At 35.4% G+C, this 21,160-nt stretch overlaps 1 protein-coding gene across 1 annotated transcript in view; it reads left to right on the top strand.

Moving 5' to 3' along the window:
* LOC113060092 (serine/threonine-protein kinase ULK4) overlaps window positions 1-21,160 on the top strand; it is a 199,219-nt gene that overhangs the window by 100,079 nt on the left and 77,980 nt on the right. The window contains exon 31 of the mRNA XM_026228913.1: window positions 13,226-13,274. Coding sequence (XP_026084698.1) covers window positions 13,226-13,274 — 49 coding nt within the window. The remainder of the gene's footprint in view (window positions 1-13,225; window positions 13,275-21,160) is intronic.

Below are 21,160 nucleotides of genomic sequence, written 5' to 3'. Positions count from 1 at the left end.
GGAAAAACACGAGCGCCTAGAGGCGTGACGTGTGGGCGGAGCTAAAGAATCACGAGCGCCAGTAGGCTTTTAGGTTGCTGTGACAGATCCAGAGGCTGAAATTTAACAAGAGCAGCATCAGCAAAGGCGGTATGCTATGTGGTATGTACTGAAACTGTATATATTTGCTTAGTGGTTTTGGAAAATGACTAAGTTCCACTTTATGTCGTCTTTTTTTTTTTTTTAAAGCTGTACATGTGGAACGTGCAGTTTGATGACAACATCGCATGTTGTTTACTTGATGTGCTTACGCGCCGATAGCTAAGTTAACAACACAGAGATATTTGAAGCAGTTTTACTCACCGCATGTGGTTCCAACACACGATCGTGACCCTTTTTAGTTGGGACTGCATTATCCTTAAGAAATAAGCGATTTGCAATCCGAAATGCAGGGAACAAACAAAAACACTTGCACAACTCCGTTGATGCTCTGTAAAAATAAACTCCATCCACTGGTCCCTTAATGCTGTTTCTCTTTTGGTAATCTGTGCAGGGTTGTCTTGCCCTGGCAACCAAAAACACACTTCTTTTGTGACTTTTCGCGACGCTCTCGCTCTGATCAGGCTGTGCTCAGCCTCACAGTGCTCTGCTATACAGGAGCACGTGCTCTTCCGGGAGAAGTGCCCCTCAGGACCCATATAAGGAAATTCCGCTCCATCTAACGTCACAAAGAGCCATACTCGGAAAAAAAATTTCCGAAACTTGTGACAAACCGGAAGAGGTTTTTTTGGAACAAAAATACTCCTTCAAACGTACAACTTAATTTTTGAAACTTTATCCATGTTTAGCATGGGAATCCAACTCTTTAACAGTGTAAAAAACTCTGTATGCATGAAATAGCATTTCACCAACCCCCCCTTTAACACTGCATACACCATCCTAATCCTTGCCAAAGAGGAGCTCTCTTTCTGTGTTTAACCAAAGAAATCTGCCAGTGTTCTTTTCATTTTCTCTTTTCTTCAGCCCTTCAGCAGAAAGCAGTGACTGGGTGACTGACAACTAATATTAACCAGTCTAAAATCTACAATAAAGTTAAGAATGTAAAGATGAAATCTGTTAATATATAATGTGTTGTTGTGATACTCATTCATTTTTGGTGGGTGCTTCTAAATTTTGACTGGTGCTACACCAGTGCTACCAAGTAAAAAAAGTTAATTTCGAGCCCTCTGTCAATCGGTTAAAATATTTATTGGTGATTTGTTTTTTGATTGGATTGAGTTAAATCATGTTTAGTTAAATCATGACAGCTTAATCACATTTTTTTATCTGTTCTAAATATACCATTAATACTTTTCAAGTTGTTAATACTCTAATCAACATAGGCATTGACAAATATGATTGCTTTTTACAAATGTACATTTATTATTAGTGAAACCTACAGCATGTAGACTAGACCTGTTTTAAAAGTCATAGATGTTTTTAGATGTCATAGATGTCCCTAAGACACATGGGAAAAAAAAAGAACATAGAAATATCAGACCCCCATTACTTCTCTTTCTTTGCACTGAGCAATATACATACACAAGCCTGCTACATTATTTGCAGGATGCAAAATTTACATTTATTATTTATTATTTTATATTTTGCCTCTCTGTGTCCACATACTGTATTTTGATGGAGCCAAATTCTCATTAAAACAGTTTTCATTGTTATATTTTACTGTTTCTGGTGTCAGACAACCAAATTAATATGAAATAATGACTGAAACATGACCCATAAGAATAATCTGCACAAAAATCCTGATTTGTAATCGAGCTGTCGTCTGATGAAATCAAATACACATAAGATAAAGACAATAGCTGTGCTGTGATTTCGGGCTGTACTTGCATGTAAAATTTGAGAAGCAACATAATATCTGGTTTAACTAATAATTAATGGTTGTATGATTTCTGAAACATATTAATATAACAACTGAATGACACCACTTATCAACATAACAGTCCGTCGATTATCAACTGCTCACAAGGCTGTAGGAGCCTAGGACATTTCTATTTTAAAAATGAGCATGAGCATTAATAGCATATAAAAAAAAAAAAAGTTTACAAAATTAATTGAGATTAGAACCGATTAATTCAGCCATGAATATTAGTCTTAAAAGACATAATGCGCTAAAACAGAATATCATTCTTAAAACACAGTACGCACTAAAAGATATTGTGAACGGCCTGAATGACGGCACTTATGTGAACATTAATTTTAACGTCTGTATTTATAACATTAACCTATTACATATTTTTATTTAAAAAAAAATGAGCATGTCCACATGCTCGGGAAGATGGGAGGGCAATCTGTTCACAGTCCTGCCGCAAAGAACACCCTTACTGATGGCACAGATGTCGCGGGCACACACAAGGAAGCCTTTGCTAATTTTACCAGTCGGGGTATTTGTGGTCGTTGCTTTTCCACCAGTCCATGTGGTCGATGTGGATGGGTGGGCACGTGTCCTGGGAGTACTGATTTAATTCGGATGTGTTTGTGATCTCTGCATTATAGTGCTCACCAAACAAGACCACGATTGCAGATGCAGACAGCGAATCACTTCTTCTGGCGTTGTCCCCCTTGCCCCGCTGGCCTGTACTCTCACTGCACTTTCCGGGTCGGTGTTCTGTCGATCTCTGCTACCCTGTCAGATTTTGCTAACTCCCATTTAAAAAAGTAGGTAGTACTTATATGGGTCCGCAAATTTTCGGGATTTACAAATCCTTGGGAACTTTTGGGATAACGTGCACGACTGCAAAAAATATATAACACTGTGCAAGCTGTTTTGGATATTATGTAAATCTTATTCATATTGTTTTAAATATATCTTAAAATGTATTGTGCCTTTAACCCTCTGAGGTCTAAGCGTATTTTTGGGGCCTGGAGAAGTTTTGTCATGCCCTGACCTTTGTGCTTTTTTTGTATACACATCTAAATGGCTGAAGTCTAATATCACTGTAATCAGCACAAACTGAGCTATAATAATATGTGAGCAGCATGTATGTACATGATTGTGTTTTTGAGAAAAAAAAAATGTTATGTGTGGTTAGTGAAAAACAAAAAATGTTAAATCACTTGAATAAGAAAATAAAAACACATACAGAACATTGGTTCCCGGGACTTTTGAGAACTGGAGCTTGTAGCCTAGAATTTTTGTTTCTAAATTATGTGAACATCATCTTGTTTACTCACAGAAAACAATATATTAATTTAAATTTTCCAAGACCCTTTTTGCTGGTAAAAGTCATATGCGAGAATATCATTGTGATTTACACCTGAGAAGACAAAGGCCCGCATAATGAGCTGCATAATGAGCCATTCAGTCAGCTGTTTGTCTGAGAGGGAGGAGTTACAAGAAAGAATGTGAGGACAAAATAAATGTATATAATTTTATGTTTTTAGTTTATTTAGAATATATTTAATTATCCCACAACATAATTTAATATTCACTTGCGAGTTGAGATAAACAGTTTATTGGGAACAATCAAAGCTGATTTTCAAAACTGAATTATATGCATCATCACTCCAGTCAAACAATTCTTCAGAAATCCTTTTAACAATCTGATTTTCTACAAAAAACATGTATTGTTATTATTATTATTATTTTTTTTTTTTTTATTATTATTATTATTATTATTATTATTATTATTAATGTTGAAAAGAACAGAAAATATTTTTTCAGGTTTTTTGGGGGGATAAATTGAAAGGACAGCATTGTTTATTACATTTCTTACATTTACATTTATTTGTTACATTTCTTACAATTACATTTATTTGTTACATTTATATTATTTTTTAATTTATTATATATTATCAAGCTTTTGTATGGTATAGTATAGTGTATATTGTTATTGAATCTTTCACTTGATTATACGATTTAGTCAGGAATTATAGTTTGGAAAAAGTCTAACTAGTAAAATGTTTACACATTATGTGAAAACTAGTACAATTATATAAATAAATAAAAAGAGACTTACTCATGTTTATGATCTCTGCTGAATAAAGTTGCTTCATTCTTTTTTCTGAGGATATCCAAATCTCAAATCCTGAGTTAATCCACATCACATCTTTTTGGGGTGAAATATGTCGTATACCTCTCATCGTGAAGCAAACAGTAAAATAAAAAAATAAAAAAACTTGAACGGTCTCGCTGCTTTGTTTTCTGTTGTGTGGTCGTATTCAAGCCGCACGCTTCAGTGAAACATTATAATCTGAATAGCGCGTTCAGCACGGGGGCATTAGAAGATAATGAAGGGAGACGTGAAAAACGGACATAGTGTTGTTTTCATATGGATTACTTTATCACAGAATATTTGTTTTTGGCAGCACTTGTTTAGTTTCAAAGTAGACATGTCAAGCTTTCTATAGATATATCTCTCATGTCTCTTCGTTCAATTTAATGACGTGTTTGTAAATGAAGATCACCGCAGACAAAGGCAAAGGCAGATAGCACACCTTGTTTGTTATCTTTATTTTATAAATGCACAACGTTTTGTTTTTATGTCTGTATACAAAAAAGTAGACCCTTTACAGATTCGATTGATGTATTGCTCTTATCTGTACGATCAAAACTGAAAGTGTAATTTAAGTTCTTTTCGGGGCTATCAGGAGAAAAAATGCCTCAACGTGTATACGTGTGAATCGACTCCAGAGGGTTAAATACAGATCAAATGGCTGCAAATTATTATTATATATATTTTTATTATTATTATCATGTTCTGTGCTGATGAGGTGGTGTCTTTCACCAGTGGAGGTGTCTTTGCTTCTGCTGCTGTGAAGGGTGAAACTCTACCTGTCAGTGGGATATTGAACAGGATGTGTGGTGTGTGGGAGCTGTCTGTGTCCATGGTGTTCAGGCATGTGGAAGTGTCACAATTTGTTTGTATGTGTGACTGGCTATTATTCTTTCAGCACTGTTTATGTGGGTGGCTCAGGACTGAAAGGATGTGTGGGCATAGCAGTTGCTCTGGCTACAAACACTGGCCCATGACAACATTGTACATCCACTGAATGGACGAGACACAGATGGATGGGTGGATGGTTTCTGTGTCTGGAATCTATGTAATAGATCTATTTGTTAGTACTCCAGAACAACGAAATCTCAAGAGTTGAACCATGGAGAAATCACACCCTACGACGATTGTTATAGTGTCTCGGGCCCAGAGTGCCGATGGCGCCAGTAAATGTCATGGCTGTTGCATGCCATTTTGAGAGAGTGAGGGGGAATCAAGGACCACATGTAGCAGCTCTCCTTACTTACTGATTGAGGATCAGATGCAAAGGTTGCCTGCAAGTGTAAAGATTATGTGCATACATTCTCTTATTAGATGATTTAGTGTCTTTGGCTGACATTTACCTTTGGAGATGCCAATCTCGGCACTCCCCCTTTCCATGAAAATGCTGCTTAGAACCATTAAAATGATTCTTAGTTGCCGTCAAAAAATTTATGCATTCATTGATTTGCTTTAAGAATTTAATCCAATGTTTTCAATCAGAAGTTTTTTTTTTTTTTTTTTGGAATGTGATATCATGGCTTTAGGCATTTTCATGCTAGTTGTCATGTTATTTACAGTTATTTTGATTGTTTTTTTTTTCTCAAAAGAGATGACATGCATTTTTTTTCCAAATGCCCATTATGTATGGATAGATTTTTGTCCTTTGTTTTTAGAGCCCAACCAATATATCATATTGTCATTATTATCGGCCGATATGAACCTGTCGCCGATATATCGTTATATATGGTCATGGCCAAAAATATCTGCACCCTTGGTAAATATGATCAAAGAAGGCTGTGAAAATTAATCTTCATTGTTAATCCTTTTGATCTTTTATATAAAAAAAAAATACATAAATCTTATTAAAAAATATATATATATCAAATTAAAGTAAATAGTGTAAATTACATCGCTAATGTCATATTAAAGCACATTGCAACGCAGTGTTACAAATAATAAATAACAGATTGGATATTTAAATAATAGCAGTTAAATGTAAAATAAAAACTAAGATGAAAATTTATATATATATATATATATATTATTCTCTTTATGTATATACTGTATTCTAAAAATAGTACCAGTTAAAAGTTTGGACAAAGAATATCGGACAATATATCAGTATCAGCCTTTTTTTTTTTTTTTTTTTTTCATAATATCAGTATCATATTCGGCTCCATAAAAATTGTTCAAGCTCTGATTGTTTTATCTCAGACTTTTAATGTTTTTATATATATAAATGCCTCATAAACTAAATAATAGTGAAAATAATGAACTCTTTGAACATTTGTGTCAAAATAAATTATTTAATTAATTTTAAAAAAAGCTGCCCCTCATCTGTAACACCATTTCCTACAATCAACATTCTGTAAGTGTAGGCCTACTCGTATACTGTGGAGACAAAAGTGTAAAAGGTGTATAGTGAAAAACATGCTTAAGATGCATTTTTTTTATTATGCAAAAAGGTATTAATTGTTTTTATTTGTCTTTAAATTATACATACAATTTTAACTTATGTAATTTACCTTAGCAAGAGTTATTTCGGTTTGATATTTTATTAGAAAAATGTTCAGAATGTCATTTCCATCACCATCTTTATTCAGAATGCTGTCAAACACAATATGTATCATTTGAAATGTAGTGGACAAAGAATGTTCATGACCTGACAAAATATTAGACAAAACTGACAATTTTCCTGTGGAAGTCTGCATGCTGGTCAACTGTTGGACATAGTCAGCAGGCAAATTACATAAAAGAGTGTGAAGTGTTGTGTTTGTTTGTTTATTTATTTATTAATTTATTTATTTATATTTTTATCTATTTATTTTAATTATTCCTTCAGATTTTGGGGTCAAAAATTATCCAGTTATGTTTTTGACAGATTGCATGACATTCACCCACAGTTTGAAACACAGTCCATTATGTGGCCCACGATCACTTTATCCAAGTGGTGAAAAACTGTGCCTCTGGACACCTGCTACTTTGCCTGAGGACTGTGCAAGTGGGCTAATAACCGGGTTGGTCTGAAAGCTGTGTAAGTGAAAAGTTCAATATTTTTTCACCCACCCAGTTGACCCCATTTACCTCTGCAAACGCTCGTCATTCAGAAAGATGGATGAGTGGTCCTAGTCACTGGGCTGCTTGCTTATTAAAGACCTAATGGAGTACATACCGGACACGAGTAAGCCTTCAGTGAGAAAAGGCCACCATCTGTCTGTCTCTCTCTCTCTCTCTCTCTCTCTCTCTCTCTCTCTCTCTCTCTCTCTCTCTCTCTCTCTCTCTCTCTCTCTCTCTCTCTCTCTCTCTCTCTCTCTCTCTCTCTCTCTCTCTCTCTCTCTCTCTCTCTCTCTCTCTCCCTCTCCCTCCTCTCTCTCTCAGTTGTGGCATGATAAAATGGTCCTATTCATTATTCCTGCTTACTCCGTTGTACCCAGAGCATGTGTGCTTTGTATTGGTTCTTGTGTTTTGTTGGTAATTGTAGGGATAATGATGTTTGTTGGGAAGGAGGGCGCAGACAGATGAGAGATCATTGACTGTTCTGAATAAACAGACTGCAGAAAGGGCACACTTGAGCGTACTGATTGCTCGATGTGCGTCACTGTCAATGGACTCTTTGTACCGTTAGTGACTGTATATTCATGATGCTATTGTGAATTAATTAATGTTGTTTACGGCAGGTAATCTGTTACAGGTATATTGAATAGTTTAAATTTATGGTCTCGGATCCGAGGCTGAATGGTTTATGCACACTGATAAACACATTAAGTTCTGATGCTCATGTGAAAGCTTTTCTAGCTCAGCTTTTGTATTTACTCTATTATAAATCAGTAATAATAATAAAAAAAATACAATTCCAAAGAATATTTTAAATAGCACATGAATTGGTTTTGCAAATTTAGTTTTTACAGGAAATTGCTATATAAATGGATATTCATTTTAAGATTTGATCAGTTAGCCATATTCATAAATGTTATTATTTAATAATATTATAATATTATTTAATAATAATAACAATAATGTAACCTAACTTTTAGGAGTGCACAAGTTAGCATGTTTTTTTAATTTATTTTTTTATTTAGTTTTGTTTTTTTATTCAGGAAGGGGCCATTCACAATAGAATGTGTTTTTGTGTTCCAATGCACTACTTTTCTGTTGCTTTTCTATCTAAAGCACTAGACTGATATGTATGAACATTGCACTTGTGTCTCACATCTTTTAGAGCATCTCGAACAAGCTCTGTGTTTTTTTAGATGCTGTATCAAGTTAAAAGAATTTCAACTTTTACATGCAGCACTTCTCATCAATGTCAGTTCAAAAACAGTGGACCAGTCAGAAGACCCCAGAGGTACATGTTGTAGTTACTGTAACTAGTTACCTTGGCGACCTGGCAGAGGAGGTATTCTGCACTGCCCATTTGTCTGGCAAACAAACCAGACCGGAGAGTGGATTAACATCACTGGACATGAACTTGAATGGTGTGTATTGATGTCTTTCAGTGGTTGAAACAAGATACCTTCTGATGTTCATTAATGTTTGTTTTGTGTTGTAACCAGTCAAGAGGAAGTGCTGATCGGTTCACGTGCTGCTTTAACTGAGGAGAAATTGCGATCTGTCACAACATATTAAAGAGCAGCCGAAATGGTATTTATTTGCATTTCTTAAAAAAGAATACATTTTAAAGTTGACACTGGTTTAATACTATAGAACCCATTATAATCAGTGATGCTGTCTAAACTTGATGCGGTGTGACCTAGCGGCAACATCCCGCTCTCTCTTGTGAAGCCAACAAGGAAGTGACTTAAACTGTAATTTGTCAACAAGCACCTGACAGTAAACTGCTGCCTTGTTCTATCTATGACGAACTGACACAAAATTCAAATGATTTGCAACGGTTGCTTTTCCGCGTCCAGTGTAGACAAACTTTAGCTGTTGTGTCGCAACAACTGTCTCATCCGGTGTATACACCGTGTGATACTTTGTTTCATGGTTTGTCAGACATAGCAACAATAACTAAAGGGGGCAGGTCTTTGCGAAGAGTCAATTGATCAAAAGTGACAATAAAAAATAAAGACTTACTCTGGCATTCCTGTCATTATGGGGACTTCCCATTATGGGACGTAATGGTTTTTATACAGTACAAACTGTATTTTCTATCCCCTTTCCCCTCTACCTACACCTCATACAAAACTTCAGCATTTTTAGATTGTCAAAAAATATATACCTATATATATATATATATATATATATATATATATATATATATATATATATATATATATATATATATATATATAATTTCACGGGCACCTTTTTAGTACCTTCTCCTAAAAAAACATGGCTATAATTGAAAATAACAAATATTTTTCAATTCAATTCAAGTTTATTTGTATAGCGCTTTTTACGATACAAATCATTACAAAACAACTTTACAGAAAATTATGTTTCTACAATATTTAGTAGTAGCTTCTAAGTGATGACTGTCAGTTTGTGTGCATATGACATGATTTTTCTGAAAAATGAATACAAGACGTAGTCAGCCAGACAATGAACATTATTAACAGCAATTATTATATGATGCAATCACACTTGTAGCAATATTTGTTAGTTCTGTTTGTTGATTCATGGTTAGCATCATCTGGGGTTCTCTGAGGTGTCGGCATCTTTTCTCAGGTGTTCTGGATCCAGACTGGAGCTTGTGTATATCCTAGTTACCACAGGATGTAAATCCCGTGGCAAAACAGTGAAACAAATAGAGACACCATTAGCATAGCTGCTGTTCCAACAAAGTAAAATTAATTAGTTTAACCCAAGCTAAAGAATAAGAATGCACATTCAATCAGATGCAACTGCAGTCACAATTTAAGAGATGCATTATTCGAATGCTTGGCGAAAGATATGCGTTTTTAATCTAGATTTAAAAAGAGAGAGTGTGTCTGAACCCCAAACATTATCAGGAAGTCTATTCCAGAGTTTGGGAGCCAAATGTGAAAAAGCTCTAACTCCTTTAGTGGACTTTGCTATCCTAGGAACTACCGAAAGTTCAGCGTTTTGAGACCTTAGGGTGCGTGATGGATTGTAATGTGGTATAAGGCTAGTTAGGTACACAGGAGCTAAACCATTTAGGGCCTTTTAGGTAAGTAATGATAATTTGTAACTGATACATAACTTAATAGGTAGCCAGTGCAGAGACTGTAAAATAATTGGGATAATATGATCATATTTTCTTGACTTGGTAAGGACTCTAGCTGCTGCATTTTGGACTACCTGTAGCTTGGTTATTGAAGATGCAGGACAACCACCTAAAAGTGCATTACAATAGTCCAGTCTAGAGGTCATTACTGCATGAACTAGTTTTTCTGCATCAGAAACAGGTAACATGTTTTTTAGCTTGGCGATGTTTCTAAGATGGAAGAATGCAGTTTTTGTAACATGGGAAATATGATTTTCAAAAGACAAGTTGCTGTCTAATATAACACCCAGATTTTTGAATTGCCAATAGTAATCTACAAGATTTTGTGTACAGTTTTTTTGGTCCAGTAATTAATATCTCTGTCTTATCTGAATTTAATAGGAGAAAATTATTGGTCATCCATTCTTTTACATTTTTAACACACTCTGTTAGCTTAGATAATTTGGAAGTTTCATCTGGTCTCGTTGAGATATATAGCTGAGTATCATCAGCATAAGAGTGGAAACTAATCCCGTATTTTCTAATAATATCACCAAGGGGCAACATGTATATTGAAAATCGAAGGGGGCCTAGGACGGATCCTTGTGGCACTCCATATTTTACTGGTGATAAATGCGATGACTCCCCCATTTAAATAAACAAAATGGTAGCGATCAGACAGGTAGGATCTAAACCATCTTAGAGCCTGCCCTTGAATACCTGTATAATTTTGCAATCTATGAGTATGTCATGATCTATGGTGTCAAATACAGCACTAAGATAAAGTAAAACTAGCAATGAGATGCAGCCTTGATCTGACGCAAGAAGCCGGTCATTTGTAATTTTAACAAGTGCAGTTTCTGTGCTATGGTGGGGCCTTACTATTCATTATTATTAAACGTTGATGGAATATTTGAATCAGGTGGCGTCTGGTTATTTGTTAATTTAGCCACTGTGCTAAATAAAAACCTTGGATTGTTTCGGTTATTTTCAATGAGTTTGTGGATATGCTCAGCCCTGGTGTTTTTTTTAGAGCCCATCTATAGCTGGACATACTGTTTTTCCACGCAATTCAAAAAAATTCCAAGTTAGTTTTTCTCCATTTGTGTTCAAGACTATGCGTTCCTTTCTTGAGAGAGTGAGTATTACTGTTATACCATGGCACAGTACGCTTTTCTCTAACCTTTTTCAATTTGATGGGGGCAGCAGCTTCCAATGTATTAGAGAAAATAGTGCACATGTTGTCAGTCATTTCGTCTAGTTCATGTGTATTTTTGGGTACAAATAGCAGTTGAGATACATCAAGCAGGTTATTTGAGAATCTGTCTTTGGTGGCTGGAACAATAGTTCTGCCCAGACGGTAACGCTGCGACATATAGTTAATATCAGTGATACTCAGCATGCGCGATACAAGGAAATTATCTGTAACATCATCACTTTGATGTACGATATCTATATCAGTAAGATCAATTCCATGCAATATAATTAAATCTAGTGTATGATTAAAATGATGAGTGGGCCCGGTGACATTCTGCTTGACTCCAAAAGAGTTTATTAGGTCAGTAAACACAAGTCCTAATGCATCATTTGTATTATCATGAATATTAAAATCTCCCATGATTAGCACCTTATCAACTGTAGCCAGAAGGTCTGAGAGGAAATCTGCAAATTCATTTAAGAATTCCGTATACGGCCATGGTGGTCTATACACAGTAGCCAGAGCAAGAGATACATTCGATTTCTTTTGCATATCTGACAGTGTAACATTAAGCAGAAGTATTTCAAATGAGTTAAACCTGTATTCTGTTTTCTGGGTAACATTGAGAATATCACTATATATTGTTGCAACACCTCCGCCACGACCAGTCTGACGGGGCTCATGCTTATAACAGTAGTTTGGTGGAGTAGACTCATTTAGACCAATATAATCATTTAGTTTTAGCCAGGTTTCAGTCAAGCAGAGTATATCAAAACTATCATCTGTTATCATTTCATTTACAATAACTGCTTTGGGTGTGAGTGATGTAATATTTATGAGCCCAAACTTGTTGTTTTTGTTCATTTACTTTACATTTTTCTGGTTTAATCACGATAAGATTTTCTCTAGATCCTACATTAAATTAATATTTTGACATCACTATTCGGGGAACAGACACAGTCTTAATAGATTGGACATCGCAAGAACTTCTATCATTTGAGCGTGTAGAACAAAAATCATCATAATAGTTATTTGAGAACTGGCTTACTAGTCATATGGAGTGAAGTGTCCTGGAGATTTTTGAAGGTAGATCAACTACATCTAGCTAATAATAGCTAGTTTTCTCTGTAGCTGCTTATTATGGACAAGTGTGAAGATGGCAGTGTTTACCAACTGATGGGAAACATCAGTAACTAGTCTCGGCAATAGCAGCCATATTCATTCTTGTAACTTGATTAACCTATGGTCAGTGATAGACAGTAGCCTCGCTACAAGCAGTGATGCTAGTAGTTTAACTACATTTCTCAGTAGCATTGTAGTAGCGTTGCTGTTTATTTATTTATTTTTTATTTTTTAATTATTTTTTTACAGTAAATTTCTGGCAACCACAGCTTTTCCGGGCATCATAATCATGTTTAAAATGTGAGCCTAGTAGAGCTTCTCTCTTGACTGAATGTTTGAGCATTATAATCTCATAATCTTATTCTGTGATTCCCAAAAATGCTGTCTAGGTAGGCAGCTCACTAGGTTTGTACACACAGGCCCTCTGTTTCTCACTCTTGATACATTGTTGTGTGTTTTCCATCTGACTTTTTCCCTCCATCAATCTTTCACTCTTCCATCCTTTCATCAGCATTATTTCTCTTTCTTTTTCACTCGTCACTGGATTAGTCATAGGTCATTTTCCCAGCTGACTGATCTTGGCACGATGGAGCATTCACACCTCAGCTGTCTTTTTCAGTGCCAAAACCCGAATGCACGCACAAGTGTCGCACTAGTGAAGATGGAACGTAAATGTGTGTGTCACAAGCTAAATGTGTATTTGTGTGTGTGTTCCCCCAACAGGCTTGTTAGAGAGAGCCGTCTCCTGCCTGCTGTCTTTCAAGTCATAGAGGTAAGTGTGCTTCTGAATCTTCTGGTTTCCTCACTGTCTGTTTGCTTGATTCATTTATTTGCTTGGGGTTTCTACTCTGACTTCGGTAAGCAATGGAATTACCAGAAAATGATGAGCTTTATGAAAATCAGAAAACATTACGTTGGAGACATTAGCCATGTTGCAGAAATGCATCAAAGTATTTAAGGCAAAGGAATAGATTGGTAGAATTTTATCAGTCCTAGATGGACCATAACTGTTTTGGTCATTTTAAAGACATAATTCACTCAAAATGAACTTGGTCATTTACTGACTCTAAACCTTTACACTGTAAATGTATTTTTTTTACTTATTTGGAAGCATCTTCTCGCAGTTCTTTTTAATTTTTGTGTAACTAGTGTGCTGCAGTCCAAGCCTTCTAAAACCATAGGATAAGTTTTTGTAAGAAATAGAAGATAATGAAATATTAATAAATATATCTTCACTGCATCTCCGTTCCTACAGAAATGTAATTTTTTAATCTTAATGCTAATGCAATTACAGAGCTTCAATGGAGGGGAAAATTATCAGAAAATAATTACTTTATTTCCGTCTTTCACAAAATGGATGAACAGAAGTTTCTATTAAAACTGAATTATTAATTTATTAATTCCAGAATAAAAGTCTTAGTAAATCACATTTCATATTGAAACTGCTAAATTAATGTTTAAAGCAGTTAATTAAATTTAACAATAAAAGTTCTTATACATTTCCTTTTCAAACCGACAAATAAAACTGGCAATCAAAAGTTTTGAAACACTTTACTGTGACTTTTAATTTAATGTATTCTTGTGGTACTGACCCCAAAGGTTTGAAGTGTATTTGAAATGTTTATTTAATTCTGATTCAAAATGTTAGTTAAATGTAACAATAATCAAATATATAGAGTATTATTTGCACACGAGGAGGAAATGTACATTCAGCTTACACTATGCATTGACACACACAGTGGCTGTCAGCAAAGCAAATGTTAAAAGGAGATTTTAGTCCACATATTTTCTTAACCATCATTACTAGGGATGCACCGAAAATTCGGCCACCGAAAATTTTCTGCCCAAAATGGCCTTTTCGGTTTTCGGCCGATAGACTTTTATCACCGAAACAACACGGCCGAAATGTTGTGATGACGCAAACAGGAACCGCGACCTGCACGTGCACCTGCATAGCGCAGACCACGAGCTCTACCTCGCGACATTCACTTCACACCAGTGAGAACATTCTCTCTCTTCTTATTCCTTTATTTGCAGCACTAAAGCGTCTCCTTACAAAGAGATTAAGACGGACCACGAAGGGAAAACAAAGAAAAGTACAGTCTTATAGAGTCAATTAGCACACGTCTCACTGAGATCTTTTCGGATCCTCTGCACTTCATCGCGAATGTGCTTGATCCGCGTTATAAAGACCATTACTTGGATGCGGAAATAAGGCAGCGCGCACGAGAAATGATCCAGGCCGCTTTGGATGCGGAGAACCTGCGTGGAGACGGAGAAGCGCCAAGTGCAGGAGACAGATCAGAGCGCAGAAAAAAAAGACTCGTCTCTGCACCAGATGAGGGGCATGCAACATCGTTGTCTGATATGTTCAGTGGAATTCTGCAACAAAGTGCCTCAAATAATAATAATACGTTGGCTATTTTGTTCTTAGGCTACTATATATATATATATATGACATCTCATAATGTGAGATTTCTGCTTTAATTTGATAAAAATCTTTATTTATGCCCTGGCCCTATTTAAATACACTCTCTCAAATATTTCTCAAATGTCAGGCAGCTCATGACAAGCTCAACTGCTCAACAGCTAGATGGTTATCTGTCTAAAGTCTCCATCCCCAGAATTGATAACAGTCTTGCCAACTGGAGAAGTAATGCAAAATTTCAAATGCACTTCACCTAAATGCACTTTATTTTTATTAGAGAACAGTTCATTTTAAAACCTTTCTGCAGGCCAGTAGGCCTGTACATTATTTAATATACACATGAGTGGGATACATTTTTAGTTTTCATTTTATTTTATACTGTGCATTGTTGCAATGTGCTTAATAAATATTTGCATAATTTTGTAATTATGTATTTTTATGTTGTTGTTTTTTAAAATAAGTTATGTAATTGTAATTATCTTTGAAACTTTAATTTTAATTTATGCAATTGCAATGTCTTAATTTTAGTAAAGTTAGTACACGGTCATAGCAATAAATGCAATGGTACTAATAATTGGCATAATTTCTTTCGGTGTTTCGGTTTCGGTTTTCGGCCTTGGTTTTCTCTTTTTCGGTTTTCGGTTTCGGCCAAGAATTTTCATTTCGGTGCATCCCTAATCATTACATGAAATACAACTGCATAAAAGCATCAGCGAGTGATGTGAAATGAGATGTCTTTGACTTTACTAAATAAATAAATAATAATAATAATCGTAGATTTCAAGTTTGGAACATGATGACAGAGATCTCCAGGGTTCTTACGCAGCTTGGAGAAGTATGGAATTTGATTTAAGCAATTTTCATGTCTTGAAAAGTTTTGAAAAAAGAAAGCAGGTTATGGAAAAATATTAGTGTAATAATAAAAACTTCCTAATCATCCGAAAGAAGGAGGCGGGAACCAGCGGACAATCCAATAACATTTTAATAATTCAAAATAAACACAAAACAGCGCACCAGCCCCTCATGGACGACTGGTGCGCATAAATAAAAACCAAAATAATAAAATATGGCCCAGGCCTGGTCCTCTCTTGTCCTTCACTATCATCGCTCCAGTTTTATATCCTTCCATCTCCTCTGTGGGACTCAAGACTGGCGGTGGGGCGCAGGTGTCGCGGATTTCCCAATCACTCTACCGGCCTCGCTCGTTCCCACATCTCTCGGCCCCGCCCCACTCGTCACAATTAGCATTTCCATATTTCTGCCCCTATTTACTTTTCTATAATAGGAAATGATATATTTAATGAAAATAAATGTGTCATACAAGAATTTGTATGTTTTTTAGGCATCTTTGCAAAAAAAAAGTTATATATAGTTACAGTCTTTTCATAGACCATTGAACTTGTCAAATAAAACAATGCACACAGCTGAATTGTGCCATCAGCCTATTTCTTGTCATGGTTAATCTGCCGCCACAGAGGATGCGTTAAATTAGAGATTTGGCCTTGATATTGCAGGTAGTACTCTAAGGAAAGCCTAATTTTTAGCAAATACATCTCTATTAATCCATGTGCATCCAAGCTCTCATTTTCTTCATAGTAAAATGGCATTGATGCACAAAGGAAATGTTAAACTAGAAAATGTAATGCGTAAGCATGCAAAAAAAAAAAAATCCCTTTCTTGTGTACATGCAAAAGTCTGTATACAAGAAAACCTATGAAGACCCCCCCTGAGAAAATACAAATATTTACAGATGATTACTATATACCATATGATCCTGTACAAACCATTTATGTTAAATGTGGCCTGAAAACCTACTAAGAGTAAATTTTGGAATTTCGGAAAAGTATGGGATTTTGAAATGGAAAATGAAATGGAACCCTGGATTTCATTTTTGGATGATCCAATCCTTTAATCAAACATGTTAAAACAGTTCCCACTTTTTCTTCTGATTGGTCACTAATGTAAAAATACTGGCAATTTAGCCATATACCTGGTGTGTGTGTATGTTTGTGTGTAAAGCTCAGACCTTTCTCTCTGAGCATATTAACATCCCTGTATCCATTGAGTTATTATGTAAATGAGGCAGTGGGGGTCTGACCTATCAGAGTGCAATGTGTAATTGGGTTTGCAGAGTTAATGGAGTGTGGATTTGAGGCTTTTTCAACAGCACGTTACATTCTCATTAGTGGACCCTGCATCGACTGTTAACAGTCAAAACACCCCACCTCCTCAAACTCAAAAAACACACATACATACTTATTTCCAGTAGGCCAATATAAATGGCAGAGCTGAGCAAAAAAATATGCTTTAGATTTAGATTATTTTTTTTTTCTTACAATTTTTGAAGCTTTCTGATAAATGGACATTGTTGAGCTGCCCAGCAGCAATCCAGAGCCGAAAGATTTTCAAGAAGTATCCCATGATTGATCCTTTGACGTTCCTATTACCTGAAGTGAAAAATTACCATTGCATTACAACCACTTTTCAAGGTTAATGTAAGCCATAGTCCCAGAGTGTCTCATGCACTATAATTTAATTTTCCACAGGATATAATTTCTCATGCCAAGCCAACCAAATAAAACTCAGTCTACTGTAAGTATTTGATTATAGGGCATTTTATATGCAAAAATTGTACGATGGTAGAATTTGATACAATTATAAGCTAAAAAGAGGACACAACATTTTAGATATACAGTATAAGGTCCCAATAGTTAAAATCCATATGAAATCAAAATTTACACAATTTTCTTTGTTCCTGCACATTGCTAGTCTAATCCACCCAGGGAAAAAAAGGTCTTGGTAATTTTATTTTGCTCTGGAATGGTATTCCTGATGATGTCAGTTTGATGGCTCCACTCCCCTTCAACCATTAGTTTGCTTCCAGCAAGAGATGGAGAGTTGTGCTAAAATAAACGTTTGAAATACATCACAATATTGAAGTCAGTGGCAACTTCCCTTTCAAACTTAAGCATTGGTTATTGCATTAACTATAATTAACTAACAATAAACAATGCTTTTGTTACAATTTTCATTATAGTTATTCATACAATAAATATGATTACTTAATAAAAATACAACTGTTCTTATGTTAGCTCATATCCTTTAAATATGAACTTTTTATTTTTATGTAGTAGTAAATGTGGAAATATTAACAGATTAAGATATGCTATATTTTTCACTGTTAGTTTTTAACTAATCAAACTAATGTAAACAAATAGAGATTTATTGTAAAGTGTTACCAATATTATTATCATGTAAAGTTAAACATTATGCATGAAAACATGAATACAATATTACAACTGAAAGTCGAAATCAGTGGCGCACACCATAATCTTTTCAGACTCCATATTCAGTATTCTCGCTCTTCAGCTTCTTTTCCCACAATGCTCTGCAGTGAGCTGATTGCAGTTCTGTTATCTTCATTTACCTGTTTTCTTTCACTTATGGCCTGTACTCACATTTGCTGCAGTTTTTCTGCAGTTGTGCCGATGTGGTGGTCTCATCTCAGACCTTTAACGTCCATCTGTGTTTGTCTTTCTCGCAGCTAAAGCATTTTCTTTGGAAATTCCCCCAGCAGTAACAAGGCAGTTTAGCCCTATTTTATTTGGTCAACTGATATTATCTTGCAAGAAATTCAATCAAGCAGCATGAGAAGATTATTCAGTTTTAATATCTGGAAAATTCATTTCAAAGCGTGCACATTTTCAAATGGATAAATTCATTAAATTTGAGATCCAGCTCAGCATATAATTTATGAACTATTTTGGAAGTATGTGCTGATATAAAATTCTGGCTATTATCGATTACGAGGTCATTAGTTGTGCTCATTATGACAGATATTAGTAATTTTATTTCACATACCTAAAATCAGGTTTTGTGTGTGTGTGTGGTTTTTCTGGTTTGCTCTGTAGAGAATGTGTCTCTTTTATATATATATATATATGTATGTATGTATGTATGTATGTATATATATATATATATATATATATATATATATATATATATATATATATATATATATATATATATATATATATATATATGTGTGTGTATATATATATATATATATATATATATATAAATAAATATATATATATATATAAATGTTTTTTTATGATATTAACTAGTTTTGAGATACGTATGAGATGTTTTCTTATGAATTGCGTGACGACTCGGCTGCCTCCCCCTAATTATCATCGGCACCCCATCCCTTAATCGCCGCCCTTCACCAGGCTCTCGAAAGGAGTGAGTGTGTGAGAGAGGAGGGGCGCTGGATGAGCCAGGGCTGGCGGCTTGTGATGGAGCACACCTGATGTTAATGGAGCCTCATCTCCGCCGATGTTTAAAAGCTCAATGCGCCTCTCCTCGAGAGACCGGTCTCTTCCCCGTGCATGCATGCTGATATTCTTTGAACGATAACCGCACCCATTAAACAGCCGTCGGGCCAGGATGCCGGGCTGTCTAGCCCCTTCAAACGCCGCAGCCAGCGAGAAGGATGCAGCCGCTGGAAGAAGCCCCCGCCCTTCGCGTCCTGGACCAAAGAGGGGAGCACGTGCAGCCGCTGGACTCCACCTCTTACCTGGACCCTTCCTTCCTGAGCACTTCCCCACCTACACGAACCCCGTAGCACGACAAAGACACTAGATTCCCTGTTTATTTTGGACACTCTGCCCCTTTTTACACTTATTTCCCTGTTTTGGTTTCTTTTCGGTTACTAAAAGCCTCTCCGGGGCCTGACGCCAACCACAATAGCCACAATAGTTACAACTAAAGATCAATGTTAGACAAGGTTTTCTTCTGAATGCCTGCATCTCCTTAAGGGTGCTTTCACACCTGCCACATTTAGTTCGGTTGAATCGTACCAGAGTTTGTTTCCCCGTAGCATGGTTGTTGGTGCCAGACGGGCCGGTCTGAGTATTTCACAATCTGCTCAGTTACTGGGATTTTCACACACAACCATTTCTAGGGTTTACAAAGTATGGTGTGAAAAGGGACAAATATCCAGCATGCGGCAGTCCTGTGGGTGAAAATGCCTTGGTGATGCTAGAGGTCAGAGGAGAATGAGCCGACTGATTCAAGCTGATAGAAGAGCAACTTTGACTGAAATAACCACTCATTACAACCAAGGTATGCAGCAAAGCATTTTTGAAGCCACAACACGCACAAACTTGAGACGGATGGGCTACAACAGCAGAAGACCCCACCGGGTACCACTCATCTCCACTACAAATAGGAAAAAGGTGGTGTAATGGTGTGGAGGATGTTTTCTTGGCACACTTTAGGCCCCTTAGTGCCAATTGAGCATCGTTTAAATGCCATGGCCAAGTTTGGAAACATTACTGTTTTTAATGTTTTTGAAAGAAGTTTCTTCTTCTCATCAGGCCTGCATTTATTTGATCATAAATTCAGAAAAAAAATGTAATATTGTGATATATTACAATTTAAAATAATTGTTTTTAAATGTATTATACTTTAAATGATAATTTATTTCTGTGATGCAAAGCTAAATTTTTAGGATCATTATCACATGATCCTTTAGAAATCATTCTAATATAATGATTATCAAAGTTGGAAACAGTTCTGCTGCTTAATATTTTTTCAGAACGTGATACTTTTTTTTAGGATACGTTGATGAATAAAAAAAAAAAAAAAAAAAAGTTATGTTTTAAAAAATATAAATATTTTGTAATAACAATATACACTACTGGTCAGTAATTTGGGGTCAGTAATTTTTTTTCTTTCTTCTTTTTAAATAAAATCAATACTTTTATTCAGCAAGGATGTGTTAAATTGATAAAAAGTGATAGTAAAGAAAATATATTATTAGAATATATATTCTTAAAATTGTTTTTTTTTTTTATATAAATGCAGTTATTTTTAACCTTTTAACTGTTAGAACTGTTTCCAACACTCATAATAAATCAGAATATTAGAATTATTTCTAAATGAGGATGTGATAGACTGGATGTTACATATGACACTGAAGGCTGGAGTAGTAATGCTGAAAATTCAGCTTTGCATCACAGGAATACATTTTTTTTTTTAAAGTATATTCAAATAGAAAACTATTTTTAAGTTGTAACAATATTTCACAATATTATAGTTTTTTCTGTATTTTTTATCAAATAAATGCAGGCTTGATGAGCAGAAGAAACTTCTTTCAAAAACATTAAAATAGTAATGTTTCCAAACTTTTGATCTGCACTATATATATATATATATATATATAT

Source organism: Carassius auratus, chromosome 41 (assembly GCF_003368295.1).
Source record: "Carassius auratus strain Wakin chromosome 41, ASM336829v1, whole genome shotgun sequence".
In the NCBI taxonomy this organism is placed as follows: domain Eukaryota; kingdom Metazoa; phylum Chordata; class Actinopteri; order Cypriniformes; family Cyprinidae; genus Carassius; species Carassius auratus.
Note: the sequence above shows the minus strand (reverse complement) of the source record. Positions and strands in the feature narration are given on the sequence as shown.